Raw genomic sequence first — 24,287 nt, 5'->3', positions numbered from 1 at the left:
TGTAACCCTTCACAAACTAGTTCCAAATTGTATTGTAAATTGCTCGCCCACAAACTCCATCTCATCACCCAAAGCAACCACAACGATTTGACACAAGCTGAATTATGTGTGACCTCAAAGTGGTACATCTAGTAGCTATGTAGCCTAACGTGAACAAGGAATACATATATATGATAGCCAAAATGCGTCGATCACATTTCAACAAATTGAAATGTTTGACAATTTAATCTAAGTCGTCAACACATTGTTCACCCGCATGGCACAAGAAAACAAACCAAATTTCACTAAGCGATGGAGCCATGCATTGAATTGTATACTTGACTCAAGACTATCTTGGATTGGTGCTAACCTAAAGCTAATCTCACATTCACCTTAAATCAAGAAAGATCCTAGGAACCAACCCAAAGCCATACTTTTTCGTGCGAGGGATATGACATAATAGGAACTATTGCTACTCAAGAATGTGTAACTTTTAAAAATATCACGTGTTTGAATGTGTTATATTCACAATATTTGTCAAGTCGAGTATGCCTTTTTTCTTTGTCCTTGAGTGCATATTACTTGGCAAAGCATCCTCGTAATACGAGAATGACTTTAAAATATTAAAACATTGCAATTGTCTCTTTATTAACAAACATCTCTCTCTCTCTCTCTCTCTCTCTCTCTCTCTCTCTCTCTCTCTCATGCACGCACACACGCACATACACACATGTGTCAATGAAAGCTTGAGTGTAACCATTTTTTATATATAAATACATTACCCAACCGATAACTTATGCATTGCTCGATGGAATTTGAAAAAATTGGTATCCAAGCAGTACTACACATTCCAAACTTCAATATGAGACCAGAAAAACATAGAATTGAGATTTATAATGAGATCGTCAAATTGTTACAAGTGCTATGGTGCATGTGAGGCATGTGTCCTAAACAATATATGTTATAACAATTTATGCAAAAACGTCAAAAAATTGTTGTGTACTTATATGCAACCAAGTAATCAATCTAAAGTACACTACGTGAGCTTCTCCTCAACCAAATGACACATCTAATTGAGAACATCTAGTATGATTTAAGGAGTCTCCAATGTGCTAAAATTTTATATACCCATTCGGGGGAGCAATCCATAACTTTTTTTAGATTGTTGAAAAACAAAACGGAATGTAAAAATGGAATCCAAACTAGTAGGGCTAATGTATGATGGTCTTAAAACATTGATAGTTGGTGATATTGGTATCTTGATTCACCCTAGATTTGAAGAATTTGAAAATGTGCAATTTGTACATGTGCAAAGGTCTTTTAATAAATCCAACACTATGTACAATTTTGCATTGCTTATTTTTCCTTGCAATTCCTTGCTATATCTCTCATAAGCATGTTAACACTAGTCTTGTAATTGAGCAACAAAAGTGGCTAAATTTTTTCACAAGATTTGCTTATTTTGGATTTAACTTTTACATGTGATGTGAGAAACTTATAAAATCAATCAATTTGAAATCAACAAATAGTGAAGAAAGTTTGGATAGTATTCTTCAAGGAATCCTTTTTATTTAAAAAAAAACTTGATATTATCAAGAAGCCACTAAAGTGGCTTAAGTTTCTACGATAGGCTTGCCTTTAAGTGGTTGAAATAGTAGACAAATTTTATTCTATAGACATCATACCTATATGGATGGATTGCTTGCATATTGAAGTATACTTTTTCATAACATTAGGGGAGAATTGCGGTCTCAAAAGGGCCTCATAAGGAATGGATTAAGAAATGGATTAGTCCTAATGAAAGGGCCAAGGTAGGTCCCATAAAGTCCTAACCCCCCCTCACCTAGGTGGGTTAAGCCCAAAAGTGACCCCACCTCTTACACAACTCTTACTCCTAGGTGGGAACCAAAAAATTCAAAATTCAAAATTTGAATTTTGAATTCCCTCCCTCCTCTCTCCTCCCTCCCCCTCGTCCCTCCCCCTCCCTCACTCCCCCTCCTCACTCCCTCCTCCCCCTCCCTCCTCCTCCCCCTTCCTCCCTCCCTCCTCCTCCTCCCCTCTCCTCCCCTCCTCACTCCCTCCTCCCCCTTCCTCCTCCTCCCCCTCCCTCCCTCCTCCACGCTTGCTCCTCCTGCCCTCCGCCTCCCTCCCTCCTTCACGCCTGCTCCTCCTCCCCTCCCCCTCCCTCCCTCCTCCACGCTTGCTCCTCCTGCCCTCCCCCTCCCTCCCTCCTCCACGCCTGCTCCTCCTCCCCTCCCCCTCCCTCCTCCTCCACCGTTGCTCCTCCTTCCCCCTCCCTCCTGCTCCTCCCTCCTCCCTCCCTCCTCCTCCATGCCTACTCCTCCTTACCCTCCACACCTGCTGATCTGCCCCCCTTTCATCCTCTTTAACTATTGGTCCTCCCTCCCCCATCCCTCCTCCTCCTCGCCCTCCCTCTTCCTGTGTGTTGCTCCTTCAAGCCTGCATCTCCACACCTTCTCCTTCTCTACACTCCTTTAGTCATGGCACCATTTGAGGACGTCTCCAACAAGTACCACGTTCACTTAGAGTTGGAGGCTGAATATGCAAGCACACGTAGTCTAGGATTGAGAGGAGCTTCCAAAATCCACAGTCTTCGTTCGCAAGAAAAGAAGCACCTCGACCTTTGGGTAAAAGGATCCTTGTATTCTTTAGATCCTGCCGACCAAAAGAACCCTCTTTTCCATACAATGCATGAGCTAGTTCGGTTTGTTGGAAATGGACATGCGGGGTTGCTTGGTTATTGCAATCGGTTAAACAATGCTCAGTCAATTGGCTATGCAAGCAAGCGAGATGCACAGAGCCCAAGCAGAGATGCTAGCACATTTAGGAAATAGCACCATTGTTGCAATGCATAACTCTATGCAGGATCTTCATGATAAAGCCAAAGCATTGGACTTGGAGTGAAATGCATTGGACTTGGAGCGACATAAATTAGAAGAGTCACTCTGTAAGCTAGCTGAGTCCAAAAAAGGCTTGGAAAGATCTATATACAATCAAGTTCGACAAGCCATAGAGAAGGAATGAGAGAAGGTAGAAGAACGAGTGCAAAAGATGAAAGAAACACCTTTGGGATCGAAGGAGAGGAAAAGAAGGTACTTACATAACATGGATGCATTGGCACCCACTTGTAGTGCTAGAAAGAGGAGAGTCCGGGCTACAAGGTTGGTTATCAAATGTTCCAATGAGATTACACTCTTTTGTGCTACACTGTTTGTGACTAGGTTTTTATTGTGTTCTTCTTTAGGAACTTCATGGAAGATGTAATGGGAAGAACGGACGGGGATGATATTGACTGTTCATATGCCCTAGCTAGTTTATTGAAGTCAAGTGATGTCATTGGGATAGTAAGGGACCCAAGACACAAGCGCCTACATGTGCAAGTTGCTGAAGAGGTGATGAAGGACTTCAAGGATATTGTGGATGCAAAGGAGATGCTTGTAGCTTGTGATACTGCCGATGTAAGTCGTGAAGCTTACACATCTATTTTCAAAATTTTCAAGTCTGCTATTTTGAGAAAGTATAAGAAGTCTACAGTGCCCCTACCCACACCTTGGTCTATGAGACGTGCATGGCGAGAAACAAACCAATGTGTAAGAGAAATGCTTGGAGGGTACCGTTGTGTAAGGGGCACGATGACTTGGAAGAGTAAAAAGAAATCTATCTTGCAAACCTTTGAGATGAATGCTTTCAACAATGTCTACTTAGATGTTGAGAAATTGCAACAAGCAATGGTCAAATTCTATGGCATGAGAGAAGATGGTAAGAGGAAATCCATTATAGCATTGCACTTTACTTAGTTCATTTCCTATATCATGTTTATCCTAATGATTTTTCTCTTTTGTTGTACAGATTGCAATGGAAAGCTCATATTTGTCATCAAAACGGATGAAGCTCAATTGGTGAAAGAACACAAGTTAGAGAGAGTCAACATCTGCATTATGCATGGTGGCTTGCAGCATTTGAGACTTTGAAACAAGCAATGGTCAAATTCTATGGCATGAGAGAAGATGGTAAGAGGAAATCCATTATAGCATTGCACTTTACCTAGTTCATTTCCTATATCATGTTTATCCTAACGATTTTTCTCTTTTGTTGTACAGATTGCAATGGAAAGCTCATATTTATCATCAAAATGGATGAAGCTCAATTGGTGAAAGAACACAAGTTAGAGAGAGTCAACATCTGCATTATGAATAAAGCCTTAGCCTTTGTTCAAGGGGACGAAGAAGTAGAGCAAGATTTCTTAGTGCACTCAGAGAAACATATATGGTGGCTTGCAGCATTTGAGACTCTGAAAGAGTGCCATGAGACGTTGAACTGGGTTCTAGATAGAACAGGAATCCCATCGACGATCCGAAGACAAGAGGAAGGGCAAACATTCACAGTCGATGGCCATGGAACCTGTCAAGTTGAATGGCATCTTGTTGGTGATTTGAAAACCCTCAAGTGCTTGCATGGTTGTGATACAAGGGCAAATGCAATGAACACATGCCTTTACTGCATGTGTTCGCAACGTAAGCAAAAGGCTGGCTTACAATGGGAGAATGGCATTCTATCTTACAGCCAAATGCAAGCTCCCAATCACGACAAGAAGGATCCAAAGTGGGATCCCATCTTGCCCATCCCACTTAAGAGAGTACACATATGTACTTTACACACAAAACTGCACATACTTGATAAGTTGTTGTATTTGCATCTTGTTTATGCTTGGAATTTAATTCCACAAGAAGTATCCGCACGGTGCATTGCAGAAGCTGAGAAGTTGCTGCTAGAGATGGGATTCCATGGAGGACATGTCAAACTTAAGGAGGATAAGAAAATGTCTGGGGCAACACAAAATCTTCCTGCAAAAGTGTCCATGGGTGGAGGGAAGGCAAGGAGATCCCTATCGAACCACAATCTCGACAAAGACAAACATACATTGTCTCAAAGTAGTTTGGGTTAGGAATACTGGAAAGCATTGTGTGAATGCACGACCAATAAGGCTTCTCATCCTCAAGTAGCAACTTTGAGAGCTAAAGTATGGACAAAGGTAGATGCATTGATAAAATTGCTTGGCCAGGTTCAAATCGATGAGATGTATTATGAAAGGTTCGGGATGGCTGTGAAAGAGTTTATGCAATTAATGGTGAAAGCATGGGGGGAGTCGCACATTACGCATTACATGGTAATCTTAGCACCGTCGTAATATTTAGCACTTGCTTTATAAACAGTTTTTGTTGCTAAAATGATTCTCATCATGTTTGTAGCATATTCTTTATGCACACTAACCATGGTTTGTACAAAATTGGGGTCCTTTGTCCATTTGAAATACACAAGGCATGGAGAAGTCGCACTATAGAGCCAAGGCATCCTACTTCAAGAACTCAAGGCATGGTGGTGGTGTCACTTGCAGTAGCAATGCATTGCATGAGATGTTTGATTGGTTTTTTAGATGCCTACTAGGAAGGACTTTGAAGTCTGAAAAGGCAAAGGCATTAGAACTTGCAAAAGCAGTTCAAATTGTATCAAAGAATAGAAGGCATAGTGCTTGGAAAGCATCCATAAGGAGTCAAGGAGTCGGACATTGGTTGCAAGCTAGAGTGAGAGAAGGGAGTAGATGGGTCCAACCACCAACAGAAGCTATGGTGTAATTGTATACAAATATGAAATAAATATTTTGACCATAATTTGTGTATCTTGCTTATTTTGACCACAATTTATGTACTCACACGACGTTGGGGAAAGTGGGGACATGGTGAAGGAGGGAGGAGAGAAGGGAGGGGCATGGGGCGACGCAAGGGGAGAAGTGGAGTGGTAGCAAGGGTGGGGGGAGGGGGGGATGGGAGGTATGGGGGAGGGCGACCGGTGTGGGCAAGGCAAGTAGGGGGAGGGCAATGGGGGGAGAGGGCAACGAGGGTGGGGGCGAGTTGGAGGGGTTAGGGTGGGAGCAGGGGACACGATGAAACCCTAAACATACTTAAAAGGGATGTCAAAACATGATGGGCCTATATAAAACGTTTAAAAAAACCCTAACTCTCATTATTCAATGGCAAGAGTGAAGAACACTGCTAGATCCACTAGACGCCGCCTCCACCCTTCCTCCTCTGGCTCCACCACCTCCATGGCATCTACACACACAAACCTATCCGCGTTCGATGGCACCTCCCCCAACTCTCGTGAGCCCTCTCCCAACTCTCGTGAGGTCTCCCAAGACTCTCATGAGCCCTCCCCCAACTCTCCTGAGCATGTCTAGGGGAAGCCACCGGCCATTCGTTTTCTTCCAACGCCTGTACTGAAAAGCTAAATACAACATTTGGTGTAACAAATGGTATCTAATAATAACCACATTGTCTTTACATGCGTGACAATGAAACACATCACCCTTTTGGTCGCTTGACCTGGTTCCCCAATTCATTCCAAGTAAATCTTCAAGAGCATTTTCATCTACACACTTGCAAGACCACATAGTTTTTTTTCTATGCATATATATATTCTGAAATAAAGAAGCAAAAATGTACACAGGCATAAACCAAGATAACTTTGCTCATTTGGATCCAAATGTAAACTTCATGGCCATGTCCACATCCTTTGCAATCTTGCCCTTGTATGATTGCAATGTCCTCGAGTCCACATTGCTACAATCCATGTCTTGAAGTTGTGGGGTGCAATGGTTTGCAGACGGCCATAGCTTGATGATGTCGTTGGAGTGATGTATGTTGTATTATACCAATACACATTCTTTATTCGCAAGGAGGCCAACTTCTCCCCGGCATGCATTTGCTTACCTAAATCCTCATGAATCGCAGTGAACTTGCCTATGAATGATTCATCTGGTTTCCACTTCTTGAGGTCCAAAGAGAAAACATCTGCCACCATGAATAAGAGCTCTTAGAAACCAAACACAAATTTTCTAAATGGACTCATTACATTTACAGGTGAGAAAGGTACATAGATAGAAAGGCTCACAGTGTGATGGTATCCTAGATTGATTGAATGATGGAGGAAGTCGCATATCTTTTCCCATGTAAACTACACTTTTACGAGCCATCCTTTCTTCCCAAACTTGAACTTCAAGATGCGCCCCTTCCACTCATTTCCACTCATGCAAGATGTCACCTCTCTTGCTCTTGGGAAGCTTATGTGGACCTTTGGCCGATCCTTTCATCACTATCCAGTCATTTAAGCTGTAGGTACAAGGGATCCACTCATCCAATGCATTTCTAGTGTTGTGGAAGATACAAGAGGTCACAGCATTGCGTGGTCTTGTAGCCTTTCTCCTCACCATACTTGTAGAGGTTGCAATAGCAAGAATGGGACTCCTACACAAGGCAATGCAACTCCAACAGAGGCACAAAAGACGGAGAAGGAGAGGGACAGAGCAGCATCAACAGAGACACAGGAGAGGGAGAAGGAGAGGGACAGAGCAGCTCCAATAGAGGCACAAAAGAGGAAGCAGGAGAGGAGCAGAGCAGCAATAACAGAGGCACAAGAGAGGGAGAAGGAGAGGAACAGAGCAACAACAACAAAGGCACAAGAGGGGGAGAAGGAGAGGGACATAGCAGCTCCAACAGAGGCACAGGAGAGGGAGAGAGAGAGAGAGAGAGAGGAGCTGCAGCAAGTAGGCCAAAGCAGGAGAAAGCAGAGAAAGAGGGGGAAGAGGAAAAATGCATGGGATTTGGTTCAAATTTGAGTGATTTGGCAGACTAGACTAGAACAGTGGGGAACAGAGACCCTAGAAAGAGGAAGGGGAGAAGAAAATTTCACCATTTGGATCCTACCATCCCATTGAATGCAGTTTTGGACTCATGTGGGAGAGGTGCATCTGGTAGGAGGGTCAAACATGGGTTAAGAGAGGGGGGGATGGTTTGGGTGGTCCCAAGCGTAAGGGGAGCAACCAATAGGGACTCTCTACAAGCCTACCCACCCTCCACCTCAACATACCATTGCCCCACACCTTCTAACACTCTCATTGGTACACCTCCAATCATTCTCTAATCCCTTAAAATTAAAAAACACTAATTGGAGGCCCTTTTGAGACCCCAATTCTCCCCTAATGAATTTTGGGCGTGCTTATAAATTCTTTAAGAAAGTTGTGTGAACACATGTACACTTTTTTTAGTAAAGCACTTTATGGCAACTTTCCAAAAATAGGGTTTTAAGACCTTTTTATTTCTTGTATTCTTTTCAACTGACATCATGTCTTGAGTACAAATCCCTAAAATGATTTCTTGAGAATCAATATCATTTAAGAGAAATGGATTTAAAAAAAAGATATACAAATAGCCACAAAAGCATCTATTTTTTAACAAGATTAGTATGAAAGGTCATTACATTTCACACTGCACATAATCGAATCCAATAGTGTGCCCTTTTGCATATTTATATTTTGAAGCATTTTAGGCCACATTGGACTTGCTAAGGATCAAAGCTGTATATCCAATTTTGCTAACGCATATCACTAGAGAGAGAATCCACGGCAGTTGAAAATTTTGCTACCCCACGGACTTTCAAATTTTCACGCCTTTCACTCTAGTGAATCTTTGGATAAAGTAAATAAAACCCTAAACATTGCTCCAAACTCCTGCAACCTACACAATGCACACTTTGGTTTGGTATTGTCTTCTTTAAATTAGGTGACGTCTCTTCTTTTCTTTGCTCACCTCATCATCTAGCTAGTCTCTGTGTCATCATCTCCAAGGCAGTGGCAAGATGCAACTCTTCATGGCTTGCAAGAAGTTTGTGATTCCACACCCCACACGCACACTGTGTGACCTCCTGGGCATTACTATCAGTCTTCCGCTGTGTGTACCCGCTGTTGGGTCATTTTTGACAAGCCCTTGTCAAACAGTTTTTGGTAGCATTTCACAAACTATAACACGACGATGCTAAATTCTGTTCTCATACAAGAAGAGCTACAAAGGAAAGGCCGCAGTGGAGAAAAACCTAATCTTGCTTCTACATTCTATGCTGGCAAGATAATAAAGTTCCAAGGAGGAACCAAAAGTTGAACTGGTGTTAGTCTTTCAAAGAAGAACACCAGATGTAATTATTGTGGGAATCTAAACTAGAAGAGAGCTTACAATGATCCTAAAAATGGAGAAGCTCAAGTAAATTATGCATCAAGAAGCATTGAGGCCAATCTAGATATCCTTCAACTTTTCCAATGAAGTTCTGATGCTGATGTAAAGCATACAGCTCACATGAATGCATAAGGCATCCAACAATAAAGACACGCAACTGTGTGCACACAAAAGATGCTCCACCTCACTAAGAATATGTAGATGTTAGCAATTCCCTAACGTTACAGATCTGACATGGCACTTCAATGTACTTGACTATATAGTTGTATTCCAACTGACTAATTCGTCACCCATTATATGGTGTATCTCCTTACCACTATAAGAGCACTTCTGTCAGCCAGCTTGATCATTCTCATCATTGGTTGATATCATTAAGAAAAGTAAACCTTCCATGATTACCTGAAGTCCCAGCCTACAAGAGGATTGTGGCTTTTAGCTGTGCTATGGCTTAACAAGTATCTAGCTAACACATGGAGTCCTGACTTGATGTTGCTTGAGCCACAGTCAACTGGCCCGAAATGACAGTGTCCACATAGCGGTTTAGATTTCAGAGTCCAGGGTACCCACAAAATCCCTAAGATCAATTCTGAAGAGAACAAACAGCTTGTCCGTATCCACATTAAGTCAGTAACTAAGCCACATGCCTTTCCTCATATTGGCAGGTCTATATGCAGCATGCCATGGCAAGTGATGATTGGCAAACATGATTAAAATATGTGAAAGCATATGCCATATATTAAAAGGCCCTCCTAAAGGTTGGTTAAGCAACATGAGATTCAAATGTCTAACTGTACATCAAAAGTACTACAGGATGATATAAATATCTCTCTCTGACACAAATTTCAAGTTGGTATAGAGAGGGAGTCAACTGGATGGAGAGATGGGGGCTATATGCTGTAGATATCCCAGAGGAAGAAGGGAAAAACTATGGCAAGACCTGGAAACAGAATGTGATTCTAGAAGTGAGAGAGAAACCCAATGGAGAAGTACGAAATCCAGGAATATCTCAAGGAGGATATCTCAATGTGCAAAGCACACATGATCTCAGAATAAGAACCAGCTCCCACGCTCTAGAGGTAGAAAAAGGTAGGCCACACCAAGAATCCCTAGGCAAGCAAGAATCTGTAAAATCTGCCCAACAGGAGAGGTAGAAAATAAAGAGGACACACTCCTTCACTACGGAGCATGCAGCACTTGAGGGAAAAGTACAAGGAAAGGTACAACAGCAATGACCTCAGCCTAATAGTCCTGATGGACGAACCAGCCAAGCAACTGGGTGCATACCTTAAGGAAGCTCTGGAACACTGCAGTAAAATTTTGGACATGGCCAATAGGTTGGGCAAGCACATACTAACCTCATAGGATTTAACACAAAATATATCTAGCAAATGTAAAAGAGTCACCATCGTTATGATAGTGGCTTCTAGTCCCATAGATCAGAATGAGACTTAGCCGGCTACACAACTGCAGCTCCATCGAATATCCCACTCACCCCATATGAGGCAAATCCTTCGGGAGAATGAGAGTTAGCTGGCTTGAAAAAATTATTAGGTCTGCGTTCAAGAACCCAATGGCGTCACGGCCTGATAGAGGTATATGAGTCAAAGAAACATACTTGGGATGAATTGTTGATCTTTCGCCGAGAGGACGAGGTCGGTACACTGGATAAGATGTGCTCTTTAGCGATGTTAAAAGGAATGCTCTACCTTATAGTTCAGTCGGTGATGGATGCGTCCCTGAAAATGGTCGTGCATCCCCCTGCTGAAGCTACTGTGAGCCCCCACTAGAGGAGAGGGGTTGAACTGTTCTGAAAGCGGCATCAACTGAAATGACCGTGATGACTAAATCCCCGATGATCGCAATCATCTTTGGAGAATCGTAGAAGGAGAAATGAAGTTTCAGTTTTGGGCAGCAAGATGAGCTGCAGCTAATCAACATGACTGACGAATGGAATGAAAGGGATGACTTTGATCCCAAAAATAGAGAATAATCACAAAACTTTGCCCCAAATCAATCCTTAAGCAAGTCTCTAGGAGCGTGCTAATAAAACTTTAATTATTTTTCTTGAAATTAAACACATCTTAAAATCTCCCCTTACAATTCAATATAGAGAATGCTACCGTGCTATTTGCTATGGCTTTGAAACCCTCCTCAATGAAACTTTGTTACTCTTTGCAACACTCCTTCATGAAACTTTGTTACTCTTTGCAACACTCCTTGATGAAACTGAGCACTTTAGCTGATTCTTCCACACCCTTCTCTCCTAGACTCATGCCATGGTCGCCACCCTCGATTTCCTCCAACCTCACGCGGATGCCTGCATTTCTCAACGCCTCAGCGTATTCGACCTGCCTGTCATGCAGCAGGTCTAGCTCGCCCACCACTACAAGGACGGGAGGCGTTCTCTCTGCGTCCAACTTTGGAGCTTCTGCGCTAACCACGTTTGAATAAGGATGGTCTCGGCTAGCTCCCACGGGCAACGAGAAGCGCCAAAATGAATCTGTCATTGCCAGTGTTAGAAGCGCACCTTCCCCTCCAAATTTGGTTTCTGAAGATGTCCTCGCCTCTCCTCCGAAGAAGGGCTCCGCCAGAACCAGTCCACGGAGCCTGAGAGGAGACATGTCAACTTGAAGAGCACGAAGCGCGACGTGGTGCACAATGGAACCTCCTGCACTGTGACCCATGAAGAAACAAGCAGACAAATCCGCGTACAGATCCAACCAAGGCTCGATCGTGGGGTCGCCAGCGACTACTTTAGCCGCCTGTTGCTGCAGCCGCAGGACGCCATCAAAGCAATCATCAAACGCGGCGGGAAGGCGATGTTCCGGAGCAAGCCTATATCCGACGGAGACAACAACGAAAGGTCCGAGGGTGGCGAGTTTTTGGCAGATGGGATGGGCTAAAGCGCCGGCAGGGCTCCCAAGAACGAATCCACCGCCATGGAAATAGACAATGGTGGGCAGTTTGGACGTGGAGGAGGAGAGGGCGATTTCGGGAAGGTAGATGCGCGTTATTAGATTGGGAGCAGAGGCATGGGGGAAGAGATCTTTGGAAGCAACTCCATCGATGAAGGTAGGCTGAGCAGGAGTAACTATGTCAGGCAAGAAGGTGCGACTGTAGGAGCCATCGCTAAAGAGGGAAAAGCCTGGGAAGCTGAAGACAGGAGAAAGTGAGGAGGGTTCCATGGCAAAGTAGATGATCAACAAAAATTGAAGAGAAGCTTGCCTTATGAATTCTGACCTTATGAAGAGAAGCTTGCCTTATGAATTCTATTAGACCTTTGACCTTCCAACCATAGAGAATTCTATAGAGAATTGTTCACTAGACCTTTCAACTCCCTCGAACCACACATTATAAGTTGATGCACACTCCAAATGATATCCGATCCATAAGCGTTAGATGGGATTGATTTTTTGGCGAGCTTTTTGAGGCGAGCTTTTTTGAGTGAGGTGATCTTTTCTTTCTAGTTAGTACTCACAGACTTGGTGAGCTTTTTACTTGTGTTCACAAAGAACATGTGAACTTTTTTGTCGTGTGCAGCCATGTTATTTTACCAATAAATAGGAGCACATTTAGTTCAACCACTCTTTTGTGGAGATTTCATTAGTTATCTCAAGCTCAACAACAATAGTAACCTTGCAACAACTAATATAACAGACCACTAATAAATAGCATGTGTGACTCCAAGATCTAGAGAAGATGGCACCATTGAGGAAATAAAAGCATATGAAGGAGAAATCATAAGGTAACCCTCAATAGTGTCACATGGATGAACATCTATGTCCCACATCCATGGCTTGGAAGTTCAAAATGCTTACTTCCATTATAGCCTATCGATCAGGACACATTTCAATCCCCTCTAGATCCTCATAAAATAATCAGAGCCTACTTTGATATCATGTTGGAATGCATGGTGAAAGAAACCCCCCCTATTTGAGGTTGGTGATTTCCCCATCTAGTAAATCATGACTTAAAGCTTATTGTATGACCATTTCACACTCCTTGCATGAATGATAGGATCAAAATTGCAAGAAGATGCCAAAGAGCATAGCCTTAGCCTTAGCCAACTTAGGAAACTTTGTTGGCCTCTAGCCACAGCCAAGAGGTGGCTTTCACCAAGCAAAAAGTGCTGTAGACAACCAATTTTATTTTGGTCGTATCTTGGTTAATATGAATCCATCTATGCCCAATAGGGTCATGTTTGCTCTTTCCTACTGCTTTCGTAAGAAGAGCTGGGTATTCTATGTTGCAGGGTTCCGAGGCTTTTTGTCACCTACAGATATATTGGGATTGTCGTTGTAGTATGTGTAGCTTAGGACCTCGAGTCGTGTTCCGGTGAGAGACGTAGGCTTAAGTGTGGCAAACAAAGTGCAAGCATGTGTAAAAGGCACGTAAACCATCTTTGTTGAGGTAATGAAGGCTTTCTCCTTCATTGGGGGTTGTAGGGTTTAGAAAGAGTTTCAGGGTTTAGGAGGAGTTCCAGGGTTCAGAAGGAGGTTCCAGGGTTCAGAAAGAGTTCCAGGGTTCAGGAAGAGGTTCCAAGGTTTAGAAGGAGTCCAGGGTTAGAAGGAGGATCCAAGGTTCAGAGTAGAGTACATGGTGGAGAACTCATCTCCCTCGTAGATCATGGAGTTTAAGGGTTTAGGAAAGCATAGGAGTGGGAGAGGAAGAAGGTGTAAGAGCGTGGGTGAAGGAAGAGAGAGAGGAGGAAGGAGGAGGAGGGAAGAGGAGGAGGGAGGGGGAGGAGAGAGGAGGAGGAGGAGGAGGGAGGAGGAGGAGGAGGAGGAGAAGGGAGGAGAAGGAGGAGGAGGGAGGAGGAGTAGAAGGGAGGAGGAGGAGAAGGAGGAAGGAGGAGGAGAGGGAGAGAGTGGGTTGCAGGGTTGGAGGAGAGGGGAGAAGGGTTGCAAGGTTAGGACATGCTTTTGGACGTGCAGTGCAAGGAAGCATGGACACTTGAAACAAATGCTTGGAATGCCAATGTAGACTCAACACAATGCCCCAAGAGTGTGGGCTTCATTCCATTATGGGGTATTTATACAAGTTGGAGAGCTTCTCTCTCTGCATGCAACACAAAGTCGTATCACAAAGTTGTAACACAAAGTTGTATCACAAAGTTGTAACACAAAGTTGTGTCACAAAGTCGTAACACATTCTCTCTCTTCATGTAGAAGTTGTAACACAAAGTTGTTACACAAAGTTGTTACACAAAGTTGTAACACAAAGTTGTGTCACAAAGTCGTAACACATTCTCTCTCTTCATGTAGACAAACTCGTAACACAAAGTTGTTACACAAAGTCGTAACACAAAGTTGTGTCTCAAAGTTGTAACACAAAGTTGTTACACCTTCTCTTTCTTCATAAGTTCATGTTGGCACAGAGTCAACATACTCCCGGATCCATTTAATTACCCGTCCTCGGGTTATGGCTTATTACGATCACGTACATGGGTTGCCATGTTTTTAGTCCAGTGGCTGTGGAACTTGTGTTGTGCCAGTCGATCCTGCTGTAGAGCTTTAGCACCATATAATTTTTGTGCAGTTTCCAAGTAGCCTGTATCTACCATTTGCTCGAACAGAGATATGTGGCGTGCCTCCAAGAAGATCACTCTTTGATATAGTCGGCTCGTAATCTGAGCATCAATCCGTTCATTGGGATTAAAGCTGAGTGGAGGCAAATGGGAATCAAGGTAACATGGGACCTCCAGAATTAATGCTAATGTTTTGCAGAATATGGCACTTTGGCGAAGGAAGCGATCAATGTTGCCGCGCATTATTTGTTCATGCTGCTGAAGTGCTCGGATCATGGTGCCTTGGATATTCCATTCTACACCAGAGTAGGGTTCGATCATTGGCCAATTAATGACTCGATCTTCAGCCAAAGTGTGTATATTGGCTTCCCATTTTTTACGCCATGGAACTGCATAGAACTTGGGATGGGTTCTGAGACATGGAGGTGCCCGTAAGTACTCCTTTAAGAAGTTTACATCAAAGAGCTTGGGACGGCGCCAATCAGGTTGTGGATCCAATTTGCTAATCCAACCTTCACTTATTTGATGCTGACGAAGATTGGTAGGAAAGTTACCCAGGGTCCATCCACCGCGAGTTTTCATATCAGCATATTTGCTCCAAAATTCCTTGATGGGGTTACTGGGAAGTGGTATCTCATCAAAATCATACCCATCATTGGAACTTGGCATGGGTGTACGAATTGGATTATCCGGATCCTGATATTCAAAATCAAATACTGCATCATTTTCTGCTGATGGAAGCACCAGAAGTGTCGGAGTTGATGACGGGGCCGGGAGAGAATCAGGGGACATGGGGGAGAAATATGGCTGAGTGATAGTGGCGGAAGGGGGAGCAGAGGGGAGGGGGGGAAGAAATGGGCAAATGGTTTGAGCAGCTTGGTAATCCTCAAGGGTAGGATTAGCAAGGGAGGGGAAAAAGCTAGGTGTGAGGGGCTCATAAGTTTGTGACTGTTGGGTAAGTTGAAAATGGTGAGAGGCATGAGCAAAGAGACGATGGAGGGAATAGATGTTAGGATGGAGCTCGGGGAAGGTTAAGAGGGTGGTGGCAGCAAGGGGAAGTGAGGTTATGATGTTGGCAGAAAGAGTGGTTAGATATGGAAAGTTGGATGTGAGATAGGCCTTGTCATCTTCCGACACTTCTTTTTGCTAGTGCGATGGGATGATCAGCTGCATGGGTTGGATGTCGGTTATGTCGTGCCGTGCAAATAGTAGGGATGGCCTTTGTAGCAATGGCAACAAACCTGCAATAACCCTGAGGAGAGGACTACCCATGAGGTAGACATATGCAATGAAAGCATCCGTCCTGAGTGTTATAAACCCGGCATGTGTAGACAGGCAGAAGATATTCTTCTCATCTTCAGACAACTCTTGGCAAATTATGCGCAGGGTTTTAATCCCGATTGATCGTTTCTAGTTGATTGTTGGATGAGCAGATATGATCCGGAGTTGGAGTTGCTTCCATTGGATAAGCACGCGTCCGTTGAGGTGATCTTCCATTTGTAGAGCAGCCACAAGCTCTTCATACACCACGGTTGTGCATTGTAGTGGGGCGTCATTGGTGTTGTCTTCCAATGCCTCATTGTTGTGCACTAGCAATTGGAGTTCAAGCTTGGAGATGGCTATTTTTTGGGAGTGCATCTCATTCATTTTTTCTTTGTACTGATGGTAGATGGTTGTGTATGCCTCCTTAAGCTTTTTCATTTGCAAGGTGACCTTTGCCTATTAAGGAATGTCTTCAGTGGTATTGGACCATTGGTCCAAGAACTGGGCTTGTGAAGTGCTGGCCTCTTGAACAGTAGCAAGTTGGTCTTTTAAGAGTCGGCATTCCCTTGTAAGCTCATCAATGCTAAAGGCACGTACTGCCAAAGATTGTTGCATGTCTTCAAGCTTGTCCTTGCAATCCTGAAGCTCTTCTTCTTTGTGAATGAGAGTGAGTCGAGCTTGTGCCACTACCTCTGTTTGTTGCGCATGTGCAGATGTCAGGGAGTTATAGGAGGTCTGTAGGATTGCCATTGCTTCTACTGCTGCAGTTAGCTGTGTTTGACTTTGGTGGAGGCTGGAGGTCACATCCCTTACGGCCTTCTCTTGAGCTTGGAGAGTCTGGTTCATGCGCACTTCTTCTACCTCCTTCTCATCTATCTGTGCCCGAAGTGCCTTAACCTCTATGGCGATTGCCTGGAATTGGTCTTCGATTTCTGATGCTGTCTGCCTTTCCAATTCTCTTGCATATGCTTCCTTAGCCAAGCTAGTGAAGAGTTCTGACATTTGGATCATTTGGCTAGCTTGATGTTGGAGAATGACAGACGGTGATGAGGTCTGGCGATATTGCTGATACAAGTTGTGCCCATGTAGCCATCCCGAGGATTCTGTAGTACTTGGGGGAGGTTGTTCCAATGGCATTTCAGTTCCTTGTGTACAATAGTCATACTGCTGATCTGGCACGAGCTCTCCTTGGGGCTCATCGACTAGCATGGCGTCGATGGGCGGTTCGAGTGCTGATGTGGTCTCAAGCTCTGGTGCTGATCGTTCCTCAAGTTCGGGTGCCAACCTTGTCTCGAGCTCGGGTTGGTGCTGTTGGTGAAGACTTAGTGGTTGCAGTTGTGCACCGAGCTGAAGCATTTCCTGGGGCAATTCTGCAATCCTACTTTCCAGAATAGGAACTTCTATTAAGGCATCTGTACTTATCAATGCTGGAGCAGTTGATGATGGCTCCCATACTGGTGAGAAGGGTATGTCCAACTCCTCAATTGGCTTTGGAGACCGGGGCAGAGTCATTTCTCCTTCTTGTAGTTCTTTTTTGATGATTATAGCCAATAAGTGCGGAATTTTACATTTCTGGCCTAAAGAACCATCGAGTTTTTTGGTAAAGAAAATGACGAAGTGTTGGACCCAGTCTTGTTTGAGCTTTCGACTCAGCAAAACAAATGTTCGGAGTGGAAGGGAGCGTTCCTTGCCGTTCTTTATTCCCAGGATGGTGGATAGAAATTGTGCTGCTTCCTTGAGGCGAGGGTCAAGGATTGTGCGAAGCAAGATGCCATCTCTATGGATCAGGGTACCCTTGGTGAGGAGAGACTATACTTCGATAAACTTTGCATCAGCAGATCGTTTAGGGTATTGGCCACCTTGTTTTGGCAGAGAGAAAGCCCTTTGAATGACTGTACTGTCGAGGATAATGTTCAGTGGGCTCTGCTGTACAGTGATTGTACCGTACTTGCCATCCGTTGCATTGCTGGAGTAGTAAGAGTGAAGAAAGTCCTTGATGTAGGTGGTCATGATAGGACTGTCCTCCAAGGATTTGAGGCGCTCATGCAAATTGCCTAGACCCCGTTGCTCTAAGTAAGATGCTGCTTCCTGGGAAAGAGCATAAGTCGATGTGGGTGGCCAGAAAAGTTTCAATGATTGGGCCTTGTTAACGGTTGTGTAGGCCGGCTGTCACTGGGGTGGCATTTGTTCTGCTTGGACATGCACTGAATCTTCTTCGGAGCTATCGCTTTGGACCACGAACGCCTGTGGTCTCCGTGGTTGAGAGGATGTAGATGGCTGCGAACTCTGGAGGAGGTCCCGTGGTTGAGGCGGTGGGCTCTTTCTGCACATCCTCTTTAGTGGCAGCATCTTTTCTGAACCTGCATCCATGTACATATAGTGTACCATTGATCATTACATTGATTGGCATGCCTGTATGACCTTTCTGTGTGTGTGTGGGAGAGAGATTTTTTTTTTTTTTTTTTTTTTTGTTATACATTCTTTGAGAGTGTGGAATGAAAGTGTGGGGTACAATTATTCATGCAATCATCTATGTGTCTAAGCGAAAGCGTGTGAGTGCACGTGACCTAGTAGCTAAGCAGGAACTTACTATATGCTTTTTTTTGCTGGGATTTTCATAGGACAGCTAGAACTCATCATCACTTCTGAGCTCTAGGTAAAATCGATTGAGGCTACCTATATGTGCGAAGACGTACATATGCAAGTGAGTGCTCGTGATACAATCTAATCCTAACTAAGGAAGACTTGGTTTCCCAAATCTTCGTTTTTGTCGGGGATGGCTCACGTGTTGATGTAGTAGCGCTTCAGTCGGCTCCCGTTTATTGTTGTGTTGAATTGGACTCCATCTAGTGTTTCAAGTAGCACAGCTCCGATGGGATTCATCTTTCGTACTCGGTAGGGTCCTTGACATAGATACTTCAGTTTTCCCTTGTGTACTTTGGCATTGTATAACAGGACTAAGTTGCCTTCCTTGATGTTTTTAGCTTTTAGATTCCTGTCAAACCATGCCTTTCTTCGACGTTTTTCTGTTGTCATGGCATGATAAGCGACTAGTCTTGTCTCTGTATGCTTTTCCAACTGGCAGAGCCTTTCTTTCAAGGACTCATGATCACCCATGCGTTCCTGTATTGCGATGCGCAGACTTGGTATTACAAATTCGAGTGGGACCACGGCTTCAAGGCCGTACACCAATTGAAAAGGTGTGTTCCCTGTACTGACCTTGAATGTGGTTCTGTATGCCCATAAGGCTGCATTCAGTTTCTCTGCCCAATCAGAACGCTGTGGTTCTACTACCTTGGTGAGGATATTGCATATGATTTTGTTTGTGGATTCTGCTAGTCCATTCCCTTGGGGGTAGTAGGGTGTGCTTTTTCTATGGATGACCATGAAGCCAGACAAGAGTTCTTGGATTACCTCATTGACAAAATGTGTGCCTCTATCCGACACAATTTCAAGGGGGCATCCGAATCGGGTGATCACATGTTCGTATAAGAATCTTGCTGTGCTTTTGGCATCTGCCTTTCTGACTGCTTTAGCTTCAACCCATTTTGTAAAGTAATCAGTGGCCATAATGATGTAACGTGCCTGTGTTCCTTTTGCTGCTGGATGTATGGGACCCACATAATCAATCCCCCATTTTTCAAATGGCTGTTGTGCAACAACTGTTGTTAGGGGATTGAAGTCTTTGTGTTGTGGTTTAATAGTTCGTTGGCATACATCACAGCCTTTTACATATTCATAGGCATCTGCCCACAGTGTTGGCCACCAGTAGCCTGCGAGGAGAACTTTTCTTGCTGTGGCTTCCCCTTGGAAGTGTCCTCCTGCAATGCCTTCATGGACTTCACTCAGGATTGGCAGGATCTCATGAGGCATTATACATCTTCTTAATATCTGGTCCTTGTCCATCTTGTATAGTTGTCCTGCAATGAGTTGATAGGGTGCAGCCTTTAGAATCAATTTTCTGGCATCTACTGCTTTCATGTCAGGGGGTGGTCTTCCTGCCATCAAGTACCCAATGATATCTCCACACCATTCTGAAACAGCATCTATTTGAAATAGTGTGGCATCTGGTAAGTCGTCTTCTACTCCAGTGGCTTCTTCTCCTGTCTTGACTCGAGATATGTGATCGGCAATGTAGTGTTGGGCACCTTTGCGGACCACGATTTTGAAGTTGAATTCCTGCAGCAAGAGGAGCCATCTGGTTATTCTACCTGTGGTACACGGACGGTTCACAAGATAAAGCAATGCTTGATGGTCGGTGTAGAAGACAAAATCATTTGCGAGTAGATAGTGCCGAAATTTCTTTACACTATACACCATTGCTAGGGCTTCTCTTTCTGTGGTTGTATAGTTGATCTCTGCATCATTGAGTTGTCGACTGGCGAAGTAAACGGGGTAGTCTTTCTTATGTTCACCAGGTTGACAAAGCACACTCCCAATTGCATACTTGGATCCATCAGTATGAACATGAAAATCAATATCCCAATTGGGAGATATAAGGATGGGTGTTGTGATTAGGTGCCACTTTAAAAGCTCAAAGGCTTGGTCGCACTCTTCGGTCCATAAGAACTCCACTAATAATTTGTAAAGTGGTCTAGCTATCATGGCATACCGCAATATAAATCTTCTATAATAGCCGGCATGTCCCATAAAGACCTGTACACCTTTGGAATTTGTAGGAGGAGGCAATTCCATGATGATTTTGATTTTGTCCATGTCAGTTGCAATCCCATGTTGAGAGACGATGTGTCCCAAAACAACTCCGTGGGTGACCATGAACTGGCATTTTGTTGGATTTAGGGAGATGCCATACTCCCTGCATTTGATTAGTACTTCTTCCAGACATTTGAAGTGGTCCTGTTTGGTTGAATGGATGCACAAATCATCCAAGAACACCTGTAAAAACTTATTCAAGAATGACTTGAAAGCTGTGAACATGACTCGCTGGAATGTGGCTAGGGCATTACAAAGGCCGAATGGCATGACTCTATATGCAAAAATACCCCATTCTATAGCAAATGCTGTTTTTGATTGGTCTTGAGGAGTAATTTGCACTTGGTTATAGCCACTGAAGCCATCCAAGAAGCTATATATTTCAGATCCTGCCACCTTTTCCAACACTGTTTCTGTTAAGGGTAGGGGATAGTGATCCCTAATTGTGGCAGCATTCACATTTTTCAAGTTTACGCATATTCTGAGCTTCTTGTTGCGTTTAGGCACAATGACAATGGGTGAAACCCAATCAGTGTGCTCTATCTCATAGATGAATCCGGCATCTAGGAGTTTTTCCAGCTCGTCATAAACCATGGTGCCATATTTAGGATTTGTGCGATAAGGTCCACATACCTTAGGGCGAGCACCTTCCCTTATAGGGATCGTGTGAACTGCCACTTCTGGTGAAATTCCTTTCATCTCTTTATATGACCATGCTAGGCAGTCACGGTATTCCATTAGGAGGTCTTTGAGTTTGATTTCATCTTCTTGACGGAGCTGTTTTCCAATGAAAACCAACTTTTCTTCCTCCCCTTCAAGGGCGAGGTTTATTGTGCGTGTTTTTGCGAGTCCCTCATAGATTGGAGTTTCTCCAATGCTATCGGTTTCTTGAACTTCAGATTCTCTGATTGGTCTTGGCATTGCTATTGGTGCACTGCCACTTGTATAATTCTTAAAGTATTCCGGCACTTCTCGAAGATCGGCCTCTGATGGGGTTGAACTAGCCTGACATGTGTCATATGTACTGGGTGGCATAGTTGCATTTAGCAATTTGTTAGGCTCTTCTTTTCTTTCTTTGTCTGAAGTCTCTTGATCGAGCTTCATCCGCACATGTGGCTTATAATTCCGAAACTTCTTACGTTGGGAACTGTGGGGTAACTTTTCCACTGGTAAGGTGTGTCCAAGTAAGGGTTCATGTGCTGCACATACTCCTTCCAGTCCCTCAGGGGACCATTCAAGAGGTGGTGGTTTTGATTTTGTGGGAACTGTCTTCGCAAGGTACAATTCGACAATCCTTGTGTGGACTCGTTCGAATTCATTGAAGTGCTCGGCCTTGGCTTTTCTGCGATTTCCTCCGGCAGCCTTCTTGCGGGATCTTCTGCTGTTATTCAACTGTGGAGGTTCAACTTTTGGGAGCTCAACTGCCATTAGGGCATGCAGAATGGCTAGGTCATTATCAAAGATTTGATCTTCAATTACAGCATTCGCAGCCTCTGTTTCAAGGTCCCAAGGAAAATCTGAGTCATCATTGGTATACGTACCTTCTTTAGGTTCATTATCCCATTCGAGGTCAGCCATAAAGAATGGCATCTCTAGATCGATTGGTTCTTCATGTGTCGGTGGAGGATCGACCTGTAGTGCGTTAACATCTATCTGTGAGAAGATGGGGTCTAATGAATGGCAGTTGTCGATGGTTGCCAATGTTTGTATCCAGTTATTGACATTGCTTTGTGAGTCACCTGCTATGGCATGCTGTTGCAAGGGATCTGATTTGCTCGAGATTGTCGTGGAAGATGTGTCATCCAATGCTCTAGGAACAATTGGTTTAATTACTCCTGTCCCCACATTCACCCTGACTGCAGTGTTTCGATTCTCGATTGTCAATCTATCCGTTCCCCAGTCATGGAGGACTGATGCTTCCCGTAACCAAGGACGTCCCAGTAAGATTTGATAGGATTTTTTGGGGAGATCCAAGATTGTGAATTGAAGGGAGAGGTGGAGGTGGAGGGGGAGGTGGAGATGAAGGGGGAGGGGGAGATGGAGAGGGAGGTGGAGATGAAGGGGAAGGCGGGAGGGGGGAGGTGGTGGTGAAGGGGGAGGGGGAGAGGGTGGTGAAGGGGGAGGGGGAGGGGGGAGGTGGAGGTGGAGATGAAGGGAGAGGGGGAGGGGGGAGCGGGGAGGTGGAAAAAAGAGGAAAAAAACCTGAAAGACTGAAATCGAAAAGCAGGAAGAAGTGGTCACCTGAACGCTCTCCAAGTCTTTCTCGATGTAACGGGATTGTTGCGGAACAATGGACGGTGGGTGGAAGGCTAGGTCATCGCTGCGAGAAGGGCTCGATGTCACTTACATTGCGAGGATAGGAGTAAGGGGGTGGTCGATGGAGAGGGAGGAGTGTCTTGCGTGGGGCTCGGAATGAGGAAGAGAATGGAGGCAAAAAGTGAAAGATGAAGAATGAGGGGGGGTGGAGTAGATTTTTATAGGATTGGATTTTAGGTTTAGGGTTTAGGTTTAGGGTTTAACCCTATACACTTCCCAAGCCATAACTCTTTATGGAGAGGTCGGTTTGCTTTTCTGTAAAAAGGTAAAATGATCGAAATTGAAAGCTCCACGCAACCGTGTCTACTACTTAGCCTGATTGTAGATCATGTGGCTTCTATTTAAGAAATTAAGAAATTTTCTTAAGGTAGTAACCCAAAGTGGATGTTTGGGATTGATATGTTTGGCTAGAATTGAAAAAAAATTTTACTCTCCTTGCCCTTGAGTGTTATCTTCGTGAAAGTTCGAAGTAGTGACTTGTTTTACACATACCTACGTATGTTTACTCACTACTTGAGACGCTAGTCTCCCCGACAACGGCGCCAAATGTTTGCTCTTTCCTACTGCTTTATATTCTCTCACCCATGTTACATGGCTTTCACCTATTGTCATTGTGCCCAAAAAGAATGGAAAACTCAGAATATGTGTGGACTATAGAAAGCTCAATGCTGCCACCATTACCTCTACCATTTTGTGATTCCTTACTAAATGTTGTAGCAAGTCATGAAATCTATAGTTTTCTTGATGGTTTCAGTGGATACAACTAGATTAGAATGGCACCTGAGGATAAACACAAAAAAATGTTTGTCACTGAATGGGGAGTATTTGCTTCCAATGTCATGACATTTGGTCTTAAGAATGCTCCTCCAACCTTTCAAAAGCACATCCAAGAGGTATTTGCTAAGTATCTTACATCTTTCATGAAAGTCTTCCTTGATGATTTTTCAGTATTTGAGAAAAAAGTGGAACATCTACAGCACTTGAGTTTATGTTTTGCCAAGTGTAGAATGGCTGGTCGAAGCGTAAACCCAGCCAAATGTGCATTTGTTGTAAGTAGAGGAATTCTCCTAGGGCACATTATCTCACAAGATGGAATGGAAATAGATCCAAACAAAGTGTCAACCATTCAACTTGCCAAACCACCCAAAAACATTAAGCAGCTTCAGAGATTTATAGGCTAGATTAAATGGCACTACAGATTTCTTAGATACCTTGCTGACATATGCTATTTTCTCACAAAACTCACATGGGAAACTAAGCCATACATCTTGGATGATGCACAACAATATGCTTTTAATATCCTGAAGAAAATGTTGATGATAGCACCTATACTACAACCCCCTGACTGGACATTTATATTTGAGGTTTTTGTTGATGCTTCTGATGCAGCAGTAGCTACAGTGCTT

The 24,287-nt window shown here is 43.9% G+C and overlaps 1 protein-coding gene across 2 annotated transcripts; it reads right to left on the bottom strand.

The window, feature by feature from the left end:
- Positions 1-11,126: 11,126 nt before the first annotated feature.
- LOC147882497 (carboxylesterase 1-like) lies at positions 11,127-12,345 on the bottom strand. 2 transcript variants are annotated; one of them, XM_087400924.1, is made up of 2 exons: positions 11,590-12,345; positions 11,127-11,490 (listed from the first exon to the last, which is right to left on the bottom strand). In XM_087400924.1, exons 1-2 carry the CDS (start codon positions 12,245-12,247, stop codon positions 11,261-11,263), a joined length of 888 nt encoding a protein of 295 aa, XP_087257050.1. In that variant the 5' UTR covers positions 12,248-12,345; the 3' UTR covers positions 11,127-11,260. The 2 variants fall into 2 exon arrangements, with proteins under 2 accessions (XP_087257050.1, XP_087257049.1); XM_087400923.1 differs by having other exon boundaries at positions 11,130-12,343.
- Positions 12,346-24,287: the final 11,942 nt, after the last annotated feature.

This window comes from Dipteris shenzhenensis, chromosome 29, assembly GCF_047967505.1.
Source record: "Dipteris shenzhenensis isolate YYH24624 ecotype China chromosome 29, Dip_SZ_1.0, whole genome shotgun sequence".
In the NCBI taxonomy this organism is placed as follows: Eukaryota; Viridiplantae; Streptophyta; class Polypodiopsida; order Gleicheniales; family Dipteridaceae; genus Dipteris; species Dipteris shenzhenensis.
This window is presented reverse-complemented; position numbering and strand designations above follow the sequence as displayed.

What these genes read in the sequence shown, in the direction of transcription:
- LOC147882497 (XM_087400923.1), bottom strand. Translation starts at nt 12,247, where the DNA reads ATGGAACCCTCCTCACTTTCTCCTGTCTTCAGCTTCCCAGGCTTTTCC.